Source organism: Galleria mellonella, unplaced genomic scaffold, assembly GCF_026898425.1.
Source record: "Galleria mellonella isolate WM207_F2 unplaced genomic scaffold, CSIRO_AGI_GalMel_v1 utg116, whole genome shotgun sequence".
NCBI lineage: Eukaryota > Metazoa > Arthropoda > Insecta > Lepidoptera > Pyralidae > Galleria > Galleria mellonella.
The window spans coordinates 3,519,944-3,537,210 of NW_026441978.1; the positions used below are offsets into that span (position 1 = coordinate 3,519,944).

Genomic DNA, 17,267 nt, shown 5'->3' on the forward strand with positions numbered 1-17,267 from the left:
CTGCAATAATTGCGATGAAAATGCAGCTAAACTATCATATATTTATAAGGACGACGAGATAAATAAAATACATATTATGTTTTCAACATCCATTTTATTAAATTTGAATAGAATTGACAGAATGCATTACATTTTTAATAGTAAAAAAGTATAAGTGGCCAGTACGTGCAATAATAAAAGAGTACATTCTTATATATTAAATTGAATCTGCAACAGAAGTATTTCTTTTTCCAAAGCAGAATTTTGTATTTCGAACATTCCTCCCACCCTGGTCTGTGCACATAGCACATTCAGGACGTGAAAAAGAGTGGCCATGTTATCATTGTAACTCAGTAGTGTACACTAACGCATCCGATAGACGTTGCCCTGCTTGAAACTTTGCTTTTAGATTTTTTTGTTGTTTCTTAACTGCAAAAATATATCATACACACACATACATATATAGATTTATTATATAGGGATTTACCACTCACACAAAAATCTTTGAAATCAGCGGTTTTGAAATTCAGTGACATACGTACAGAAGAGTTATATATATACAAAACATTACTAACATTATTCAAATTTTGATACCACTTAATATTGCTTCAAAATTGCCCATGTCTAGTGATGGTAAACGTCGTAAACGAACTTAATCTGTTGAATGGCGACAGCGTTGAATTCGAATAATAATAACAGCACTGTGGCAAATGTGACCAAAATTGAGCAAATCGAATGTTATGATCAGCAATTTCTGCTTTGATAGTAAATTCGACGACGTGTGTTTATAAAATTTGGGATTATTGTCTTGCATATTTTTTGCACAGGCATTAAAATTATTATGCGACGGTTATAAAAGGAAAGTCAATTGATATTAGTGAGAACATTTTGTGACCTATGAGCGAGGCTCCCGTCTCGTCGCATCAGAAAACGTTGCTACCATATTAAATACTCGCTTGTAACTTTCAAACAGTGCGGGTATGAATAGAATGTTGTTTTGGACTTTTTTTGGTGGGCACTTTTTAATTCTTAAGATTTTTAGTAGATACGCCAACTTTATCACTGCTTACTATACAAGTTTTTAAAAATTGTTGATCAGTTATTGAAATAAGTATTGAGTTTTTTTATGCAATTTAGACATAACACACTGTGAAAGAACCCATGACCTTGGCATTACGGCGAAAGTCGGAATGCTGTGGAGTTTTAGGCGGTAGGAATCCAGTACCCACCCGTGTCCCCGGAACAAGTTTATCTTCGATGACGGATTTTCCCACATTAATAAAATCTTATAAATACATTATATTTATCATAAATAGATTTAAATTGAGCCTTAACTTCTGATCTCCCACATGATACTCAGTTAATTTAACGCTATTAAAAATATTATTAAAACACAAGATAAGTTTTTCATCGCGGGCGCACATTTCCGCGCGACTGCGTCGTCAGCTCGTCCATGTAGGACAAACGCTTCCTCCAATGCCACGGCGCGACATGCCACCGTGAAAATGGTCGTTCGCTTCAAACAAAACACTGCGCCCGCGCAGCGCGGCCGCCTACCGCGCTCCTGTGCTTGTTATTATGACAATTACGTGAACACATGGACTCGTTTGTGTATGCAGTCGATAAACAGTGAAACTTGTGTGGCGCAATCGCATCTTATCAAGCTGCGATGGCGGTATGCGACAAATGGGTCGCCCTAAAGATAGTAGAGTTTGTAAGTAAACCTCTAATGCCTTTTTTACGCATATTCGTCAGTTTATATGTACTTATATATAATCGATAGGTACACTTTACGGAAAATTACCAATAATACTATATATATTTTATTAAGCAGGGAGACTATAAATTTTAATACAAAATATTTGCTTTATATTCCATGTCAATTGAATAATTATAGACGAGCATACAACTATGTACTTATCTAGACTAGAACAAGTGTGTAATAGAACTCTGTCGTACTTATTTCAACCTGTGGTGTGTTTGACCTAAGTATCCAATGCCACTGTTGAGGTTTACAATTTATAAGTAAGAAATCCGTATATATGTCCATGTAAAAATGGTTAAAAGTTTATTTAAACATTTAATTTTATTTATATTTATTTTACTTTAATACTTACAACATATAAATAGTAAACACAGCCTTAATATAAATCAGTAAAGTTTCCATATTTAAATTAATTAAATAAACAAGAGCAGATGATTAACATAAAAAAAGAAAAGAAATATATGAATTACAATTAACAATTTAAACATGATTTTTTCCTCTCTAATCAAATCTAATCAAAAAATTAATAAATTATCTTCCAGACAATTTATAAGAAAACAGGTTAATTGCGATGCCTATTTGTACAAATGATTTTTAAATCAATTAATATTATGTTTTCTAATAGATACTTGTAACATAATATGTAATCTATGAATCGCAGATGTATTAGAAATCGAAGAATTTCCATACATTTAGAATACTTTCGATTATTTGATAACTTTGTATGGTCTTGAGTTAGATACATTTGTACAGTTATGTGTATAGGTACTCAATTACAAAACTGGCCATACAAGATGTTTGGTATTGCGACAGTCCGTGACGTAACATACACACCTGCATGTTTTTATGTCATATCGTTCGTAGCAGGCTATAGCAAAGTTAAGCTCACAAGCGAAAGCATTAGAGTACGTATTACGTTTGCCAATGAAAGTGGAAGTGTGGAAGGTCATAACATTTATGTGTACCGAAGTTAAGAGCTAAAGATGTTGTGCATTTTAGTAGCGTGAAAAGGTACGATTATTTATATAGTATCATTTATTTATCGACTTTTTAACTATTGACTATTCTGTGGTTTCTTTCAATAGTATTTAATGATAATTAAAGATTGTGTCCCCGAAAAATAGACCGTTTCAATTGTGACAAAACCAGTTATTTTGATCTAAAATGTAAACTGCTGAACCGATTTTGATAAAATTTCTATGGAACCAATATGAAAATATATCCTTTCACATAAAAGAAGAATTTTCCAAATTGGTCTAGAAGTGACGGAGTTATGAGGTAACAAACATAAAACAACATAAATACAACCAAATTAAGAACCTCCTTTTTGAAGTCGGTTGAAAAGACAATCAAGTTTTATTGAAATTATCAAAGAAATATATTTTTAATGAAATCGGTAACAAATCGAAATATTTAATATATTAATCTATATACACTTATATGTCGGTACAGTGGGGTTGATTCAGAGAAGCAATTTTTTTTTATTTATCTCTAAAATTTAAATTTGATACCGCAGCGAAATCTTTATTCTAAGGACTAATACGAACTAAATATCTAAAAGCTATAAATCAAAATATTATAAGTTTATAATGGTCCATAAGGGGAATTTAGAAGAGGCAATATACTGGGACTTTTTATATGACGTGACGATTTTTTAACTAGAAGGTAAATTAGAGGTTAAAAGAGAAACGGGAAGACCGAGACTACATAGGATAGATAAAGGAAAAAATAGCTGTCATATCGTATAAGGTGGTCAAAGATATGGCCTGAAATAGAGCTGGCTGAAAGAAAATGCATGAATTAGTTGCCCTGAAAAAAGGAAACTTTGAAATGAGAAAAAAAAATTGTTTATAATATAGTAATTTCGCGAAATTATCAAATTCAAATATAAAGCCCCAAGTCCCTCTTTAATTTTTATAATGGATGAAGAAATGGTGCATTCGCTTGTGCTAACATGCTGAATGTAGTCAGATAAGTCTGTCTATTGTGACGAATTTGCTAGGAATTAGCTAGGAGGTAACGCTAGCAGGTCATTGTGGGTGCCAGGGTAACATGGGTATATAACTTGCAATGTCTCCCTAGTCGTATCTCTTTTGTACTTATACACTATTTTAATACTTTATTTATTTACAGATACACTAAACAAACTTTTCATTTAAATAATATCATTAGTTACATACAATCGCTCTTTAAGAAAAAATAATATAAATTATACATATTACATATAACAAAACAATATAATAATGAAGATTACACAATTATATAATAACATTACTATTTTACTTTTAATTTAAAATAAAAGAAAAACATATAAGAAACAAAATGAATGTAGCAGTGTTTGTGCAAAGGACCTAACTCAGCATATGTCGCAGTTTCAAATATGAAGCTACGACACTGATTTTCAGTAAGCCCATTTTCAGTAAGTAATTACACTTTGTCTGTGCTCGATCTAGCAGTTTTGCTGATCCAAGCAGAAAGAATAACATTTTGCCATCTTTTTAAGCGCTACGTGCTTGTTTTGTCTTAAAAAAGTTCGACCTATATCCGTCGTGAATCGAGATTATAAGGTTAGAAGGAAATGTACCTCACCTAGTTTGATCACATTCTCTCCGTATAACGTGACAGTGTTTATTAATACACGCCGGGTACACAGAATGCTTCCGACTCATAGTTACATACTAGATATATTTATGTATGTATATAATTGTGCTTGCTAATTTGAAGGAATGAGTATATTTTACTTGCATTATAATACAATATAGGAAATCAGCAAGACAACAAATATAACGATACAATTGTATAAGTACAGTAAGGCGGTCTTATTGCTGAGAGCAATTTTTTAAGGCAACTTTAGGGTAATGAACTAATTGTTATACAAGTAGGTATGATAATATTGTAACTACCTATTATCAAATTAAAAAAATAAATTTCTTAATTCAAATAGAAACACTTCTGCAATTTCTACTACTATGGATCAGCAAACTGGTCGATCGAATGGTCAAAGAAATTACTGTCGATACTGTTGATCAAAGAAATTACGGTCAAAGAAATTATCCTTTTTTTTTAAAAAAAAAAAAACATTTGTCTACTACTGAATATAGTTCTCATAAGTATAGCTACAAATATCGGTCCTGCGACACTTGCACTTATTATGTCTTGTCATTTATTTATTTATTTATTCTTTATTGACCACATTACAAAAAAAATGTCTGTACAAAAGGCGGACTTAATACAATTAATACTTAATAGCATTCTCTCCCAGTCAACCTTTGGCTAAACAGAAATTTGAATATGCGGTGAAAAAAATTACAACACATACAATAGAGATTATATAAATATACATACATGAATATATTAAACAAATATTAAATAAATATACAAATATGTAATAAAAATACATACATACAAATATAAATATACATATATAAATATACCTACATACTTATAGACTATATACGATAACACTGTCATCATGTTAAGATAAAAAAAAAAAAAATTAACACTGCATTTTTTTTAATATTTGAAAACTTTGAAGTGCTAATTGTCATTGCTTTGTTCTATATTTAGTTCAGTTAGCACTTCAGCGATAATTAAGAATAACCTTTGTAATATCAAAACTACACTTTTCGCTAATATGGGATATTAAAAAAAACGTAAGTAGGCACCTATTTAATAAAGGCATATTAAAATTATTCAATTTTAACCGACTTTAAAAAATGACGAGCTTGGCATTGACTTTAAAGATCCGTAGATAATACATATTAATATTTTATTTAAATTAATAGGTTTATTAATAGATAAACAGGTTATGGCTTTTTTGTTTTTATTTCATTGTTTTTAAATTTTGTTTGCCATCTTCACGGTATAAAAAGATCGGTATAAGTTTTTTTTTCTTTTTTTCTTTAATGACAATCGGTCTCCATTTTGACGATCATTTCTGCCAGCGTCATGTATAAGAGGCCCTTACTGGAGATGAAAATGATATCCAATTATTTATTTATTTAAACTTCAATGCACAATTATATAATTAAGTGTACATGTCGGACTCTACACTTAATGGTGTTTTCTACCAGTCAACCGTGTCATTATATTCTTTATTTTTCATGTCACGTTTCGCTATTTCAAGAGATTTTACACTCGAAAATTATTATTGCTCCACCTCACAGCCATTCCATTCAATTTATGAGCGCGCCATTTTCAGAATTATCTCAAACATGCTATTGTATCTTCTCTCTAAAAGTTTATTATTTTTAAAATAAATCACTCAAGTGCAAATTAGATTTAAACATCGATTCCCTGAACATAATTTAAATCTGTACCTAAATTTTCTTGGTGTATATTTTACACGACTGCTCAATAAAAGAATGCAATATTTTTAGTATTTAAGGTTTTTTTTGATTCCACCATATCATTTGAGTGTCTGAACAGTTTTGCATGTATGGAGCATCGTTAGAATCCTTACCTTATCACGAGTGACACTGGCTATATTTTTTTAAATAGTTCGTTATTTGGCAGGGCAGTCAGGTTATTTAATTTATGAAGCAAAATGTACTTGTGTAAACTCAAGTTTCACATTTTTATAATAAATAATAGAAAAATAGATTAAAAATAGTTTTAATTAAGTAAATTTATATTTGAAGTTCCAATTCCTGAATGTAGCTGAGTTCACTAAGTACCTTGTAAATAGTATATATATATATATATATATATACACATAAATCTCGTGTCATGGTGTTTGTGGTCGCACTCCTCCGAAACGGCTCGACCAATTTTATGAGATTTTTTATGTAATATACATAAAAAAATCGACCTCACTATCAGATTTCAAATATGACTAATGGAACGAAGGTTTAGTCGTGTCTTATAAAGCTTATATATATTTTATATAATAAACTCATAAACTAGTGCTATGATACAATGCTGGTATGGTAGGTATGAGAATAGGTAGTAAAGTATATTTCATACCGCTAGATGATTAGGGCGTACCTATCCAGAAAAAATATTTATATGGCCGATCATTTGCTGAGTCAGCCAGTTTTCTAATAGATTTATGTAAACATTATTATAAATTTAGTCTATGATGGTCCAGAAAGCAGTAATTTCATGTCAGTATCAAATTAAAATGTTAGGTTACGAGAAAAGTTTAGAGAAATGGTGCCTCATGCCCATTAGTAAAGGAAAGGGCCAATAATAAACTAAAATTTCATCCCAACCATCTGGACGAGTGGCGGTCCTCCACCGTGCGTTTTTCAAAGCACTTTCTCCCACGCACAACCACTCTTTGGAATCAACTTCCAGCAGCAGTATTTCCGAACCGATACGACAATATAACCTTCAAGAAAAGAGCATATTCCTTTTTAAAAGGCCGGCAGCACACCTGCAATGTCTTTGGTGTTGTGGGTGATCATGGGCGGCGGTAGTCACTTACCATCAGGTGAGCCGCATGCTCGTTTGCCCCCTGTGTTGAAAAAAAAATCTCCAAACAAGACCAGAACCTTATTGTGTAATATTAACCTCGAAGTCTAAAATTAATATATCTCAAACTTAAAAGTTTAGAAGCAGCAAATAATAGCTGGTTCTTGTTACCAGGTTTAAATCACTTAAAAATCCTGGGTTTTTGGAAATGTCTAAGAACTTAATTCTTTTGAGTAAAAATATTATGTGTGAGAATTAACAAGGACTCTCACTGGAAACTGCAAACTAAACAAGCACATGGCCCAATTAGACTTATGCTCGAAAAGTGTTTGCAGATTTTGTCACAATGAGGAAGAAACGCCGCAGCGTTTAATTTTGTGGCTGTAGCCCACTCATATATAAACGAATATACATAAACGAAAACACATTATATCCTGAGGAGATAAAAATATCGCTACAAAAAACATTTTAGAATTTTTATCACCGATAGGAATAACCAGCGAACTTTAAAAAAGGGCGAGTACAAAAGAGCATGGAAATGTCGCAGTGTTACAGGTTTTTCTGCCTGAAAAAAACCTGTCTCTCAATAATAATAATAATAAATGCTACCTCAGAATCGCCTTAATGTTGCATAACATATGCCCGATCGTATAATTATTACAGTGCACTGTAGGTGAGTGTATGACAGGCGTCTATTGACCCCCTGGCCCGAGAAAAGTGACCTTACTAATAATTCCAATTGATGGCATATTTTGACTATGTATATACAGGTACCTACCTCTTCTGAACTATATACTAGACTAGTTTTTGTCCGCGGGTTTGCACGCGTGGTGTTATAATTAAGTTGAAATTTTCAAAAATCCTTAGCGAATGCTTACGTCAAAATTCACATCAAATTTCACAGCTTCTTAGATTTGGTAGTTTTGGTTGCGTGTTGATAATCAGGACAATTTTATTAGTAGGAATCTATAGTAGTTCGTAAGGTATTAGTATTATTCCAAATTGTAAATTTTACAGATTTTTTTTTTATATAACTTAGAATGGCAAGCAAGCTGACGGCCCACCTGATGGAAAGTGGTAACCGTCGCCTATAGACATGAGCAGTACCATGGACATAACAGAGTATACTGTTTAGCCCATGATAGTCCCTATGCGTTGCCATTCCTGAGGACTCAAGTGTTATTACTCTGTACCCAGTAAATTCACGCCATATCCGACCCTTCAAACCGAAACACAGCTATGCAAACACAACTGCTTCACGGTTGAAACACGAATAGGACAGAGGTACCCAAGCAATCGACTTTTGTACAAAGTCTCCCTCTGGTAAAAGTACAGTCTACAGAGACGACTGAATTTATAATGTTGGCACTAGACTATATAATTGTAGTGGCAAATCATAGAGATTAATCGATAGAACTCTATTTAATCTTGAGAAAAACCTTCATTAAATCATTATCTTCGAGTTCAACTGTGACAAAATGCCAATATATTTCAAGGGGATTATGTGAATCACCATGTTTTGCAATTGTCTCGTCTGATACGTAATTTACCTTGTAATTACTAATCTTACGCGTGATTGGCATCTCTAGGCTTGCATATAAATATATCATTGCAAATTGTATTAATAAATATATAATTAATGTAATACAATATTAAATATATAGGTAATCATGAGTGTAAAATTTATCTGCTTAAGGAGCTGTTTTAGGAAATATTATATATTTTTTAGGTAATTGTTAAAATCTCCGGATGTAGAAGTCAGAGTTGGTAGGTATAGTTACTAACTCGAAACACAGTGATAGTTTTTCTAGGAATCCAAAATAATTATAATTTAATATATTGATGATAATAATAATATGTAAGTAAATAATATAAATAATAATAAGTTTTAGGTTCAGAATTATTACGTACCTAACGTATTAATATTTTTTTTGTCTATGCTTGTAGAATTTAGAAAATTCAATTGTATAGGTAGAGCATTAAGTGTCAAAAACAGGTTAAAATTAAAATTTTGTTAGCTAATTCGACGTTTGACATACTAAATTTCCCACATATTTTTTTATATCAAGGAAAAAACACGATTTGTATCAAAAATTTATCAGTTCAGATTGTATTTTTAAATTTGAATTAGGAATTATCTTTTCTGTTATAAATATACGTATGTTCGTAATTTAAAAACCAAAACATATAATTATACTTAGATATAAATCAAAGTATTTAATAAAGAGAAGCATCATTACGAATCATTATATATTATTTATTTTATTCTTTTAAATATATTAGTAAGAATTGTGTATCGTTTTTATTTTTTAATTCAATTATACAATATAATTTACCCCATATAATGAGTAATAAATATACATTATGGTAACCCTATTCACGCAACACGGAAAAAAGTTGACCTAATTGACCGAAGTATTTATATGAAAACATTATCCATATAATTTTAATCCTTTTTTTTTTAGTACGTTTGTTCCGTTGTGAAACATGCTAAGGTCGGAGACCATGCTGCCTAATTTTAATTCCTTATTTATAAAAACGTTAATCGTCTTATAAATCTATTTTAGCTATTTTGTTTATTTCTTTGCGTTGAATTCTCAATTTATACGTTTACAAATTTAGTATGTTACTGTAGTTTAACTATTTATTGTATACTTAGTACTGTAGTTTTTATCATTTTTCATGCTTATAGTTATATATAATTTGAATACACGTGTGGTGGCGACCTTTAATTAAGACAGCATGTATAAATGCATGCTTATATAAATATATGCTTTGTTTTTTGTCCTTAAATAAATAAATTTTAAAGAAAATCACAAAACACTTCAATAGTTAAAATAGGTTTGCAGTTTTTATGAATAAGAGGGTAAGTTTAGACCCTGTATTTTGCCGTAACACTATGTAATGTAAATATATGCCTATCAAATAGCTACAAAGTTTTTATATTTCACGTTCTTCTTTTTAAATCTGTTACAAATGCACCGTGTAAACTATCGCAATAAGTGCACAAATTCTAGTCACGTCTCTCGGTTACTCCACATAATGTACCTACGTGTTTAAGTTAGGAATAATTAAGCGAGGTTGCTTAGGTCCATGTCTTCAATGCCACTCCCACGGTGGACGGCGCGCGGCGACAATCGCGAAGGACCCTTGCTACTGGCTCTCTATTGTTTGCCAGTACCTTCCTGTAGGGATGACGTTAGGCACAATGACTTGAAGATTTTACCATCATTATTGCTAACTACTAAAGCATCGTAGAAATCAAGTAGGTATTACGAGTTTTTGCGACAGTGTGCGGAATTTCACACTAATAATCAGTTATTTTATACTACTGTTACTAATGGACCCGAGTTGGCTTTGTTGGGTGTCGAACGTTTTTATTTGTGAGGAAATCTATCTTATCTTTCTTTCTTTATTCATAAAAAAAAACAGAATTATTTATATCAATTTATTTTGTTGAAATTACAATTTAATTGTAACTTCTGTTTTGAGAATTTAGTCAAGTAGACAGTCGAGAGCTCTCCTTACATATTTTATACAAAAACGGTTTTTAAATGTGTAAATGAAGTCTTTTTAGTATACCCATTTGGATTAGTAGTTTCATTTTGAAATTTTTATAATTCCTATTGGATGACTTTGCCATCGATATAGTAGAAAAAATAAAAAATGGATAAAAAAATTACACACGTACGATTACTTATTTTGCTTGCATACCAACAATAACCAAATATACTATTCTAAATTTGAATAAAATGAAAATGTAAACAAACGTAAAATTGATCCAAGCATAAATTAGTCTATTGATGTCCAATAGTTAGGGTACAAAAGAGATATAGTGCTGTAATAGATAGATGACCGGAGTAAGTCGTACCATAGTTTTCTCTGCCTTGGTACGGAATTTAAAAAAATATAGTAGGACCACAGAATAGAAAATATGCACTATTCTATGGTAGCACTTTTGCATTATGGTTGCAAGCAGAATTTAGCCTCGTTAGAAGCAATGTTTACTTTTTATATGTTAGCTACAGGTATAGCTACACAGCAAAAGGAAAATGGATCAAAATAAGATGATTGTTTTTTTATATTAGTCACGTTGATCTAGCGGAAAATTAAAATGTTAACTTTCTTGATTCTCTATCGGTAGATATAGTCATTTATGTTTTTATGTTATATTTTTTTTTAACTTATAAACTGTATTTATGGCTGTAATCCTAGAGGTAGTTTGAGGTATTTCGTTTTAATTTTTTTCTTTTTATGTTTGATATCTTATAGTTCCTTCACTTGTAAACCGATATGAAAATTCTTTTTTTATTACCTGAAAGTATATTACTTACGAGTTAGTTCCAAGAAAGTTATCAGCATCGATTCAGTAGTTTCAGTTTTAGTTCAAAATATTGTTTAGTTTTAGTTTCGTCATAGTTGAAGCCTATTTTTTTTTATGTAATACAATCATTAATTGTATATGATAAAATTTTCATACAGAACTTGTGTTACGTGTTTAGTTAAGTAGTTTCATGTTAAAGAACTTAAAAGAAGTTTACAAAAATAAAAAAATAAAAATAAAAGGGATTATTTTATGATATTTAGAATCTCATTCATCTCCTTCTTATCTCCTTTCCCATTTCATTACCGTGTTACTCTCATTTCGTTCTCATCTCGCTCTCATTTCACTCCCATCTCGCTCTCATCTCATTCCTATATTGTTTTCATTTCACATATATCTCACTGTCGTCTGCCTCCCGTTTCGCTCTAGTCCCGTTCCGGTCCCACTCCGGTCCCGCTCCAGGGCCACCTCGCGTCCCCCTCCCGTCTCGCTGTGGCCTTCAGTCCCGCTCCCGTCCCGTTCCAGTCCCGCTCCCATCTCTGTCAATTAGATACCATGTCCAGAAGTGATTATGAAATTTATAAAATTGATATCAACCTCAGAATATTGGGTTTAATATGTGAGAATATTCGTCTGTTATGGTTTTCTAGTTATTCTGCGTGGCGTGCCTGGTGGCGAAGCGCGTGTCGTCCGACGATGAGGCACGGTTGGCGTTGCTGCTGCAGAAGCTGTCGCGGGAGTGGTCGCTGCTCACCTCCGTCACGTGGGACTCCGTGGGAGGAGCATTCGCTGATGCTGTGTATGGGGGTACGCAATTCATACTTACTTCATTTCGATATATTTTTTCTTTCTAAAAAAGAGGAGATATAAGGTATCTATACATATACATGAAGCAATTTTGCTAGCAACCATTGCTAGCAAACCTTTGCTAGTGAAGGGTAAAGGGATTGTTAGTAGTGGCCATGCTAGCAATACACCCTGCTATCCCTATCTACAAGGTTATCCCTAGAAATCATCATGGTAAAATTCTAATGAATTCGCCATAATGAGCTAATTGATCTGCCTTCATTTCCATTATTTTACAATGGTCTCATGGTTTTTTTTTAATGGGTGATAATGGTATGGTAATCCCGTCTGCGCTATTGGTATACACTGGCGGGGTACCAGTGAGGGATGACAGATGAAGATGAAAGTAGGTCAGTTAGCCCATCCTGACGAATTAAGCTAGAATTAGTCACGATGGTTTCCAGGGGGAACCGCGTGGAGGTCGACCTGACAGAGTATATTGCTAGTAATAGGGCTATTTGACCCCATTACTAACAATCCCTTTCCCCCCATGGTCTCATTGTTTTTCACTGGTATCCTGTCCAGCGGGTGCACCATTTCAATTTTATCAATTAAAAATATGCGCTTTTCGAATAAATTGACGGGGCACCAGTGAATGGTGATAAATGAGGACGAAAGTGGGCCAGTTTGCCTTAAGTGGCGAATATACCATCAGGAACTAACCACGGAACAGGTTTTTGTTCCGGGATTAATTAGGTCGATGAGGTTGGTAGTGACGTATATTTTAACTGATTAAAAACTGACAATTAATATGAGATAAATAAAATAACAAACAAAGAAAATATATAAGTGGGGGGGGGGGGGGGGCGGCGACACATTAACCCAGTACGTGCAGTGCTAAGTTGGCAATTAATAAATCTCTTAATAAACAAACTATTTTCTTATTATACGTGCAGTACTACATGTATACACTCTTATTGCTAGCAATATGGATGTTTAATTATTCTTTCTTCTTCCAGGTTACGTGATAATAACCTTCGGGTTGATCCTGGCGCGAGTGTTTCAAGAGATACCGAGAGGTCGCCGCATACTTGAAGGCTTCTTCCTCGGATTTGGTTTGCTGTTCTTCCTAGTTTTAGGTAAGAGTACATACATATACATATCTGTCACGCCTGTCTCCCATTAGGGTAGGCAGAAACAATGGAACGCCAAATGCTTCGATTCAAACAAACCTCTTTCGCCTCTTCCACATTCATCAATCTTTTCATACACGCTCGCCGGTTACGGGTACTTTTAATTTGGCCCTTCTTCAGCACGTCTATTGGTCGACATACGTCCGCCTAGGGTGGTCCCTACCGACATCTCCATTCATTCTTGCTCGATAAATCTCTTTCGTAATTCTTAGGTATAGATAAGAGTTTTATTTCAAATATATTTATCTAGACAATAATTTGTTATTTATTTTATTGTAATTACAAAAACCTTTATTAAGGATTATAAAGCTAATTCAGACCTAATCTAAATGTAGAGCATCTATTATGTACGTAAAAGTAAAATGCAGATTATTTTAAATAGACTGCATTCTTGAATCTTATGATTCAATATTTAGTATATAGTAAATTTTTTCACATCACATAATTATTATTACTAAGTACGTGTATATATATTTTCTCATTACCTGCAGAGTTATTGCTTTCTGTTTTACTTCAATATTTTTTATTCTTACCAAGTGTAATTTTTCTGTAACCTATTTGATTCCTCTTAATAAACTTACGAGTACATTAACGTCTACATTAGGAATATCTGTAAATGGCGTAATTTTAATATATTAAAATAAATGTAGTAAAATTGTATAATAATATGCTTTTGATATTATTATAAATATAATACTATAATAATATCATATATAATATAAATATAATATAATATATTAGGAGATATCGTATTCGTACAAAATGCACAAAATCATCACACTCAAGACACACACTGGTCACCAACCATCCAACAGGCAACTAACACACAACACTCAACAAACACACCAGATGCATCCAACACAATTCATACACGAAACACACAATCATTCACAAATACATTATACACTCAAAAGAGAAGGCGAGGTAGAAGACGGATATAAAAAAATAAAACTGGGGCATATGTACCTTTTTTCCTGTGGGTTACAGGACGGGGTATGTTTTGAAGCCGACATAAGTCGAGAAGGTGAAAACTAAAAAAATAATACAATACTTAATTGATTTGTTAGAATTTGGACAATTTTATTAAGTCTTTTATTATTCTTTACAGCATTGGAAATCCTATCTTATTTGATATTTAGTAAAATTACAATATCACGAGAAAAATGATAATAATAATATTATGTGTTTTAACAGGTGGCCTCGAGTTGGCGTCTCTGGATTCTGTCCCGAGGAATTTAGTGGTGAATGCATCCGTTCTTGGAACCCTATCGTTGATTGTCGCCGCGTTGTTCCTCGTAGACCTTATGGGTCCTAGGATATATACCAAAGCACAAAAGTCTCAAACGGATCCATTCTCGTCACCAAAAACAGAGAAGAAAGTCTCCATAGCAAGTCCAGCGCAGCCAGTTGCCAACGGGCATATTGTGCCTGTTGAGAAACAGAATGGAAACGCGAAGCCGGAGAGACCAAAAGATTTGGACTTGGAAAAAAATGCAGAACTGAATACAAAGAAAGAAGAGTCCAGCCTCTTCGATGAGCCCAAACACGATTACACGAAATTCGAGGACGATTTCCTTCAAAGAGACGAATTGGAAAAATCCAAATTTGGCTCATTACGGAATGGCATTGAAAGCGGGAATTACTTCAGACTGTCCGATCCGTTAATGGAAATCGACAGGTTCCATTATGAACAGGAGCTCGCGAAATTCAATGAGAAATATTTGAGAAGATATTTAGAAATCACCGACGGGAGATTGCCCGTAAAAGAAGATTACCTTCCAGAACTACAGACGCCCGTCTTTTCAAAAGTAAAGACTGGGCGATTGAAGAGTTTGTACGACGAAGTCTCCCCGACTTACGAACAAAAACGGCAGTCGAAATCTCCGTCCAGAGCTCAAAAAGTGTCAACGCCGACTTTGCAGCAGTTGGAAGATTATTTACGATCTTCAAACAGGTCGAGAAGAGGTGACACGCCGGCGATGTTTCCTATGGAGCCAATTGTTGAAAAAGAAGCCACCGAGACTGAAGGGAGAGCTTCTGGTACTCCGACTGACCCTGGATTTGTGCAATACACTGCCGGCAAATGGCCTGATAAACGGGAAATACGTACTCCGAGACATAGCCCCACGTAATAACTTATTGACTCTTGACTGATGAGCGACTGTGCGAGTTTGTGAATGTGTGTGATCATATAAATAGCCATTGTATTTAATTAGTTATAAAATAAATATAGACACTAATATAATTTTATATTACGACAACGATAATAAACTAATTTTACTACTTGGGTATTTTAATTATTCCTCTAAATTGGCTGACGTCGCTTTAATATCAACAGTTTTAAAACACAAAAGAATCGTCATTCAAGGCGAAGACATACAATTTCATGGAATTAGTTAATTTATAGGAAGTTCGTTGCTCCAACACTTAACTACTATTAGAGTTAATTTCAAAATAATGAGTTTGTATGACACATATGGTAGAAGTCACACGCGAGATTTGATAAAACTTGTTCCTCAATTTGAGCCATTCATTTGTCCGTGCTGGGTCCAAAAGGATTATTAATAACGTCATACATATTCATAACTGTCAGATAATATGGCAAAAACAGACAAAATTGGTGTATTTTTTGTGCATTTGTGAAAAAAGTGACCATTATTCTAATAATAAGTAGGTACCTACAGTTTACAAGTATAATCTCTTAGTACCAATGATAAAAACTGGTGTTTTCCTTAGTTTAATTTTATTATGCGGTTACCAGATAAAAATGTTCGTGAATCATATTTTTAAGTCACTTCCAAGTGGAGTAGGTTCTCGATTCGTCAGCGTTTTTTATATTTTATATGACGCGAAAATTTTACGAATTCTAAACTGATTCTGATAAACCTTTTTACAATCGATAGGGTTCTATATGATTTTTGTGATAATTCAAATGAGTCGCTGGTTTTATTACGACAGATCTAGACTGTTAAATAGAGCAGGCATTTTTTAAAACAATTTTTTATTACGTTGGATAGAATTTATTTTTTAATTATCGATCGATAATTATTATAAAAGAAAGGGACAAGAAAAAAGAAATGCCAGATTACCTATTCCGATAAGGAAGTAGCGCGGTCGTAATTCATCCCAAAGTTGACTGGTAGAGAATGCTATTAGTTTAAATAAATAAGTAAATTTTCAATGTCTACTAATGATATATATATATATATATATATATATATATATATATATATGTTTTAAGTAAGGATAAGTTAATAAACTTAGTTTTACAATAAATTAAACTGAATTAATTATAAAAGATAAATCTAGGTATACATATAAAATAAATTTGCAAAGAAAAATTTTTTTATAGATGTGAGTAATTAAATATAAATCTATTTACTAAGATAATTGATTGCAGATAAAAATTGTGCTCTTAAATTTAAATTATTATTTAAAATATTAATATAAATACCTAACTCTATTTATTTATTACGTATAGACCTTCAAGAATTTAGTCATTAAATTTCGCTTCACGTGAATGAATTTTGCAATTTGTACTAAAAACAAAGTATTTGTATTGTTGTGTTAATGGAATGGGCATTGGGCCGCCAAACACGGTTCAATGGATGTTACACTTTACAGGCTGTGTTGTAACGAATTAGCGGTACCTTTTTGTTAGCAAATGTCAAGATCAGCTGAGAACCTACGATAGACGGCAGTATGTATATACACAGAGTACTAATACAGGGTCGTTGGTATATATATGGCGAGGTTTTTATAGTATTAGTATGTACTCGTAGGTTTTTTAATAAGTGAAAATGGA

General features: G+C 32.7%; 1 protein-coding gene across 1 annotated transcript; it reads left to right on the forward strand.

The window, feature by feature from the left end:
- Window positions 1-1,482: 1,482 nt before the first annotated feature.
- Window positions 1,483-15,745, forward strand: LOC113519558 (uncharacterized). The gene is made up of 4 exons (XM_052894507.1): window positions 1,483-1,693; window positions 12,134-12,290; window positions 13,289-13,408; window positions 14,657-15,745. Exons 1-4 carry the CDS (start codon window positions 1,649-1,651, stop codon window positions 15,592-15,594), a joined length of 1,260 nt encoding a protein of 419 aa, XP_052750467.1. The 5' UTR covers window positions 1,483-1,648; the 3' UTR covers window positions 15,595-15,745.
- Window positions 15,746-17,267: the final 1,522 nt, after the last annotated feature.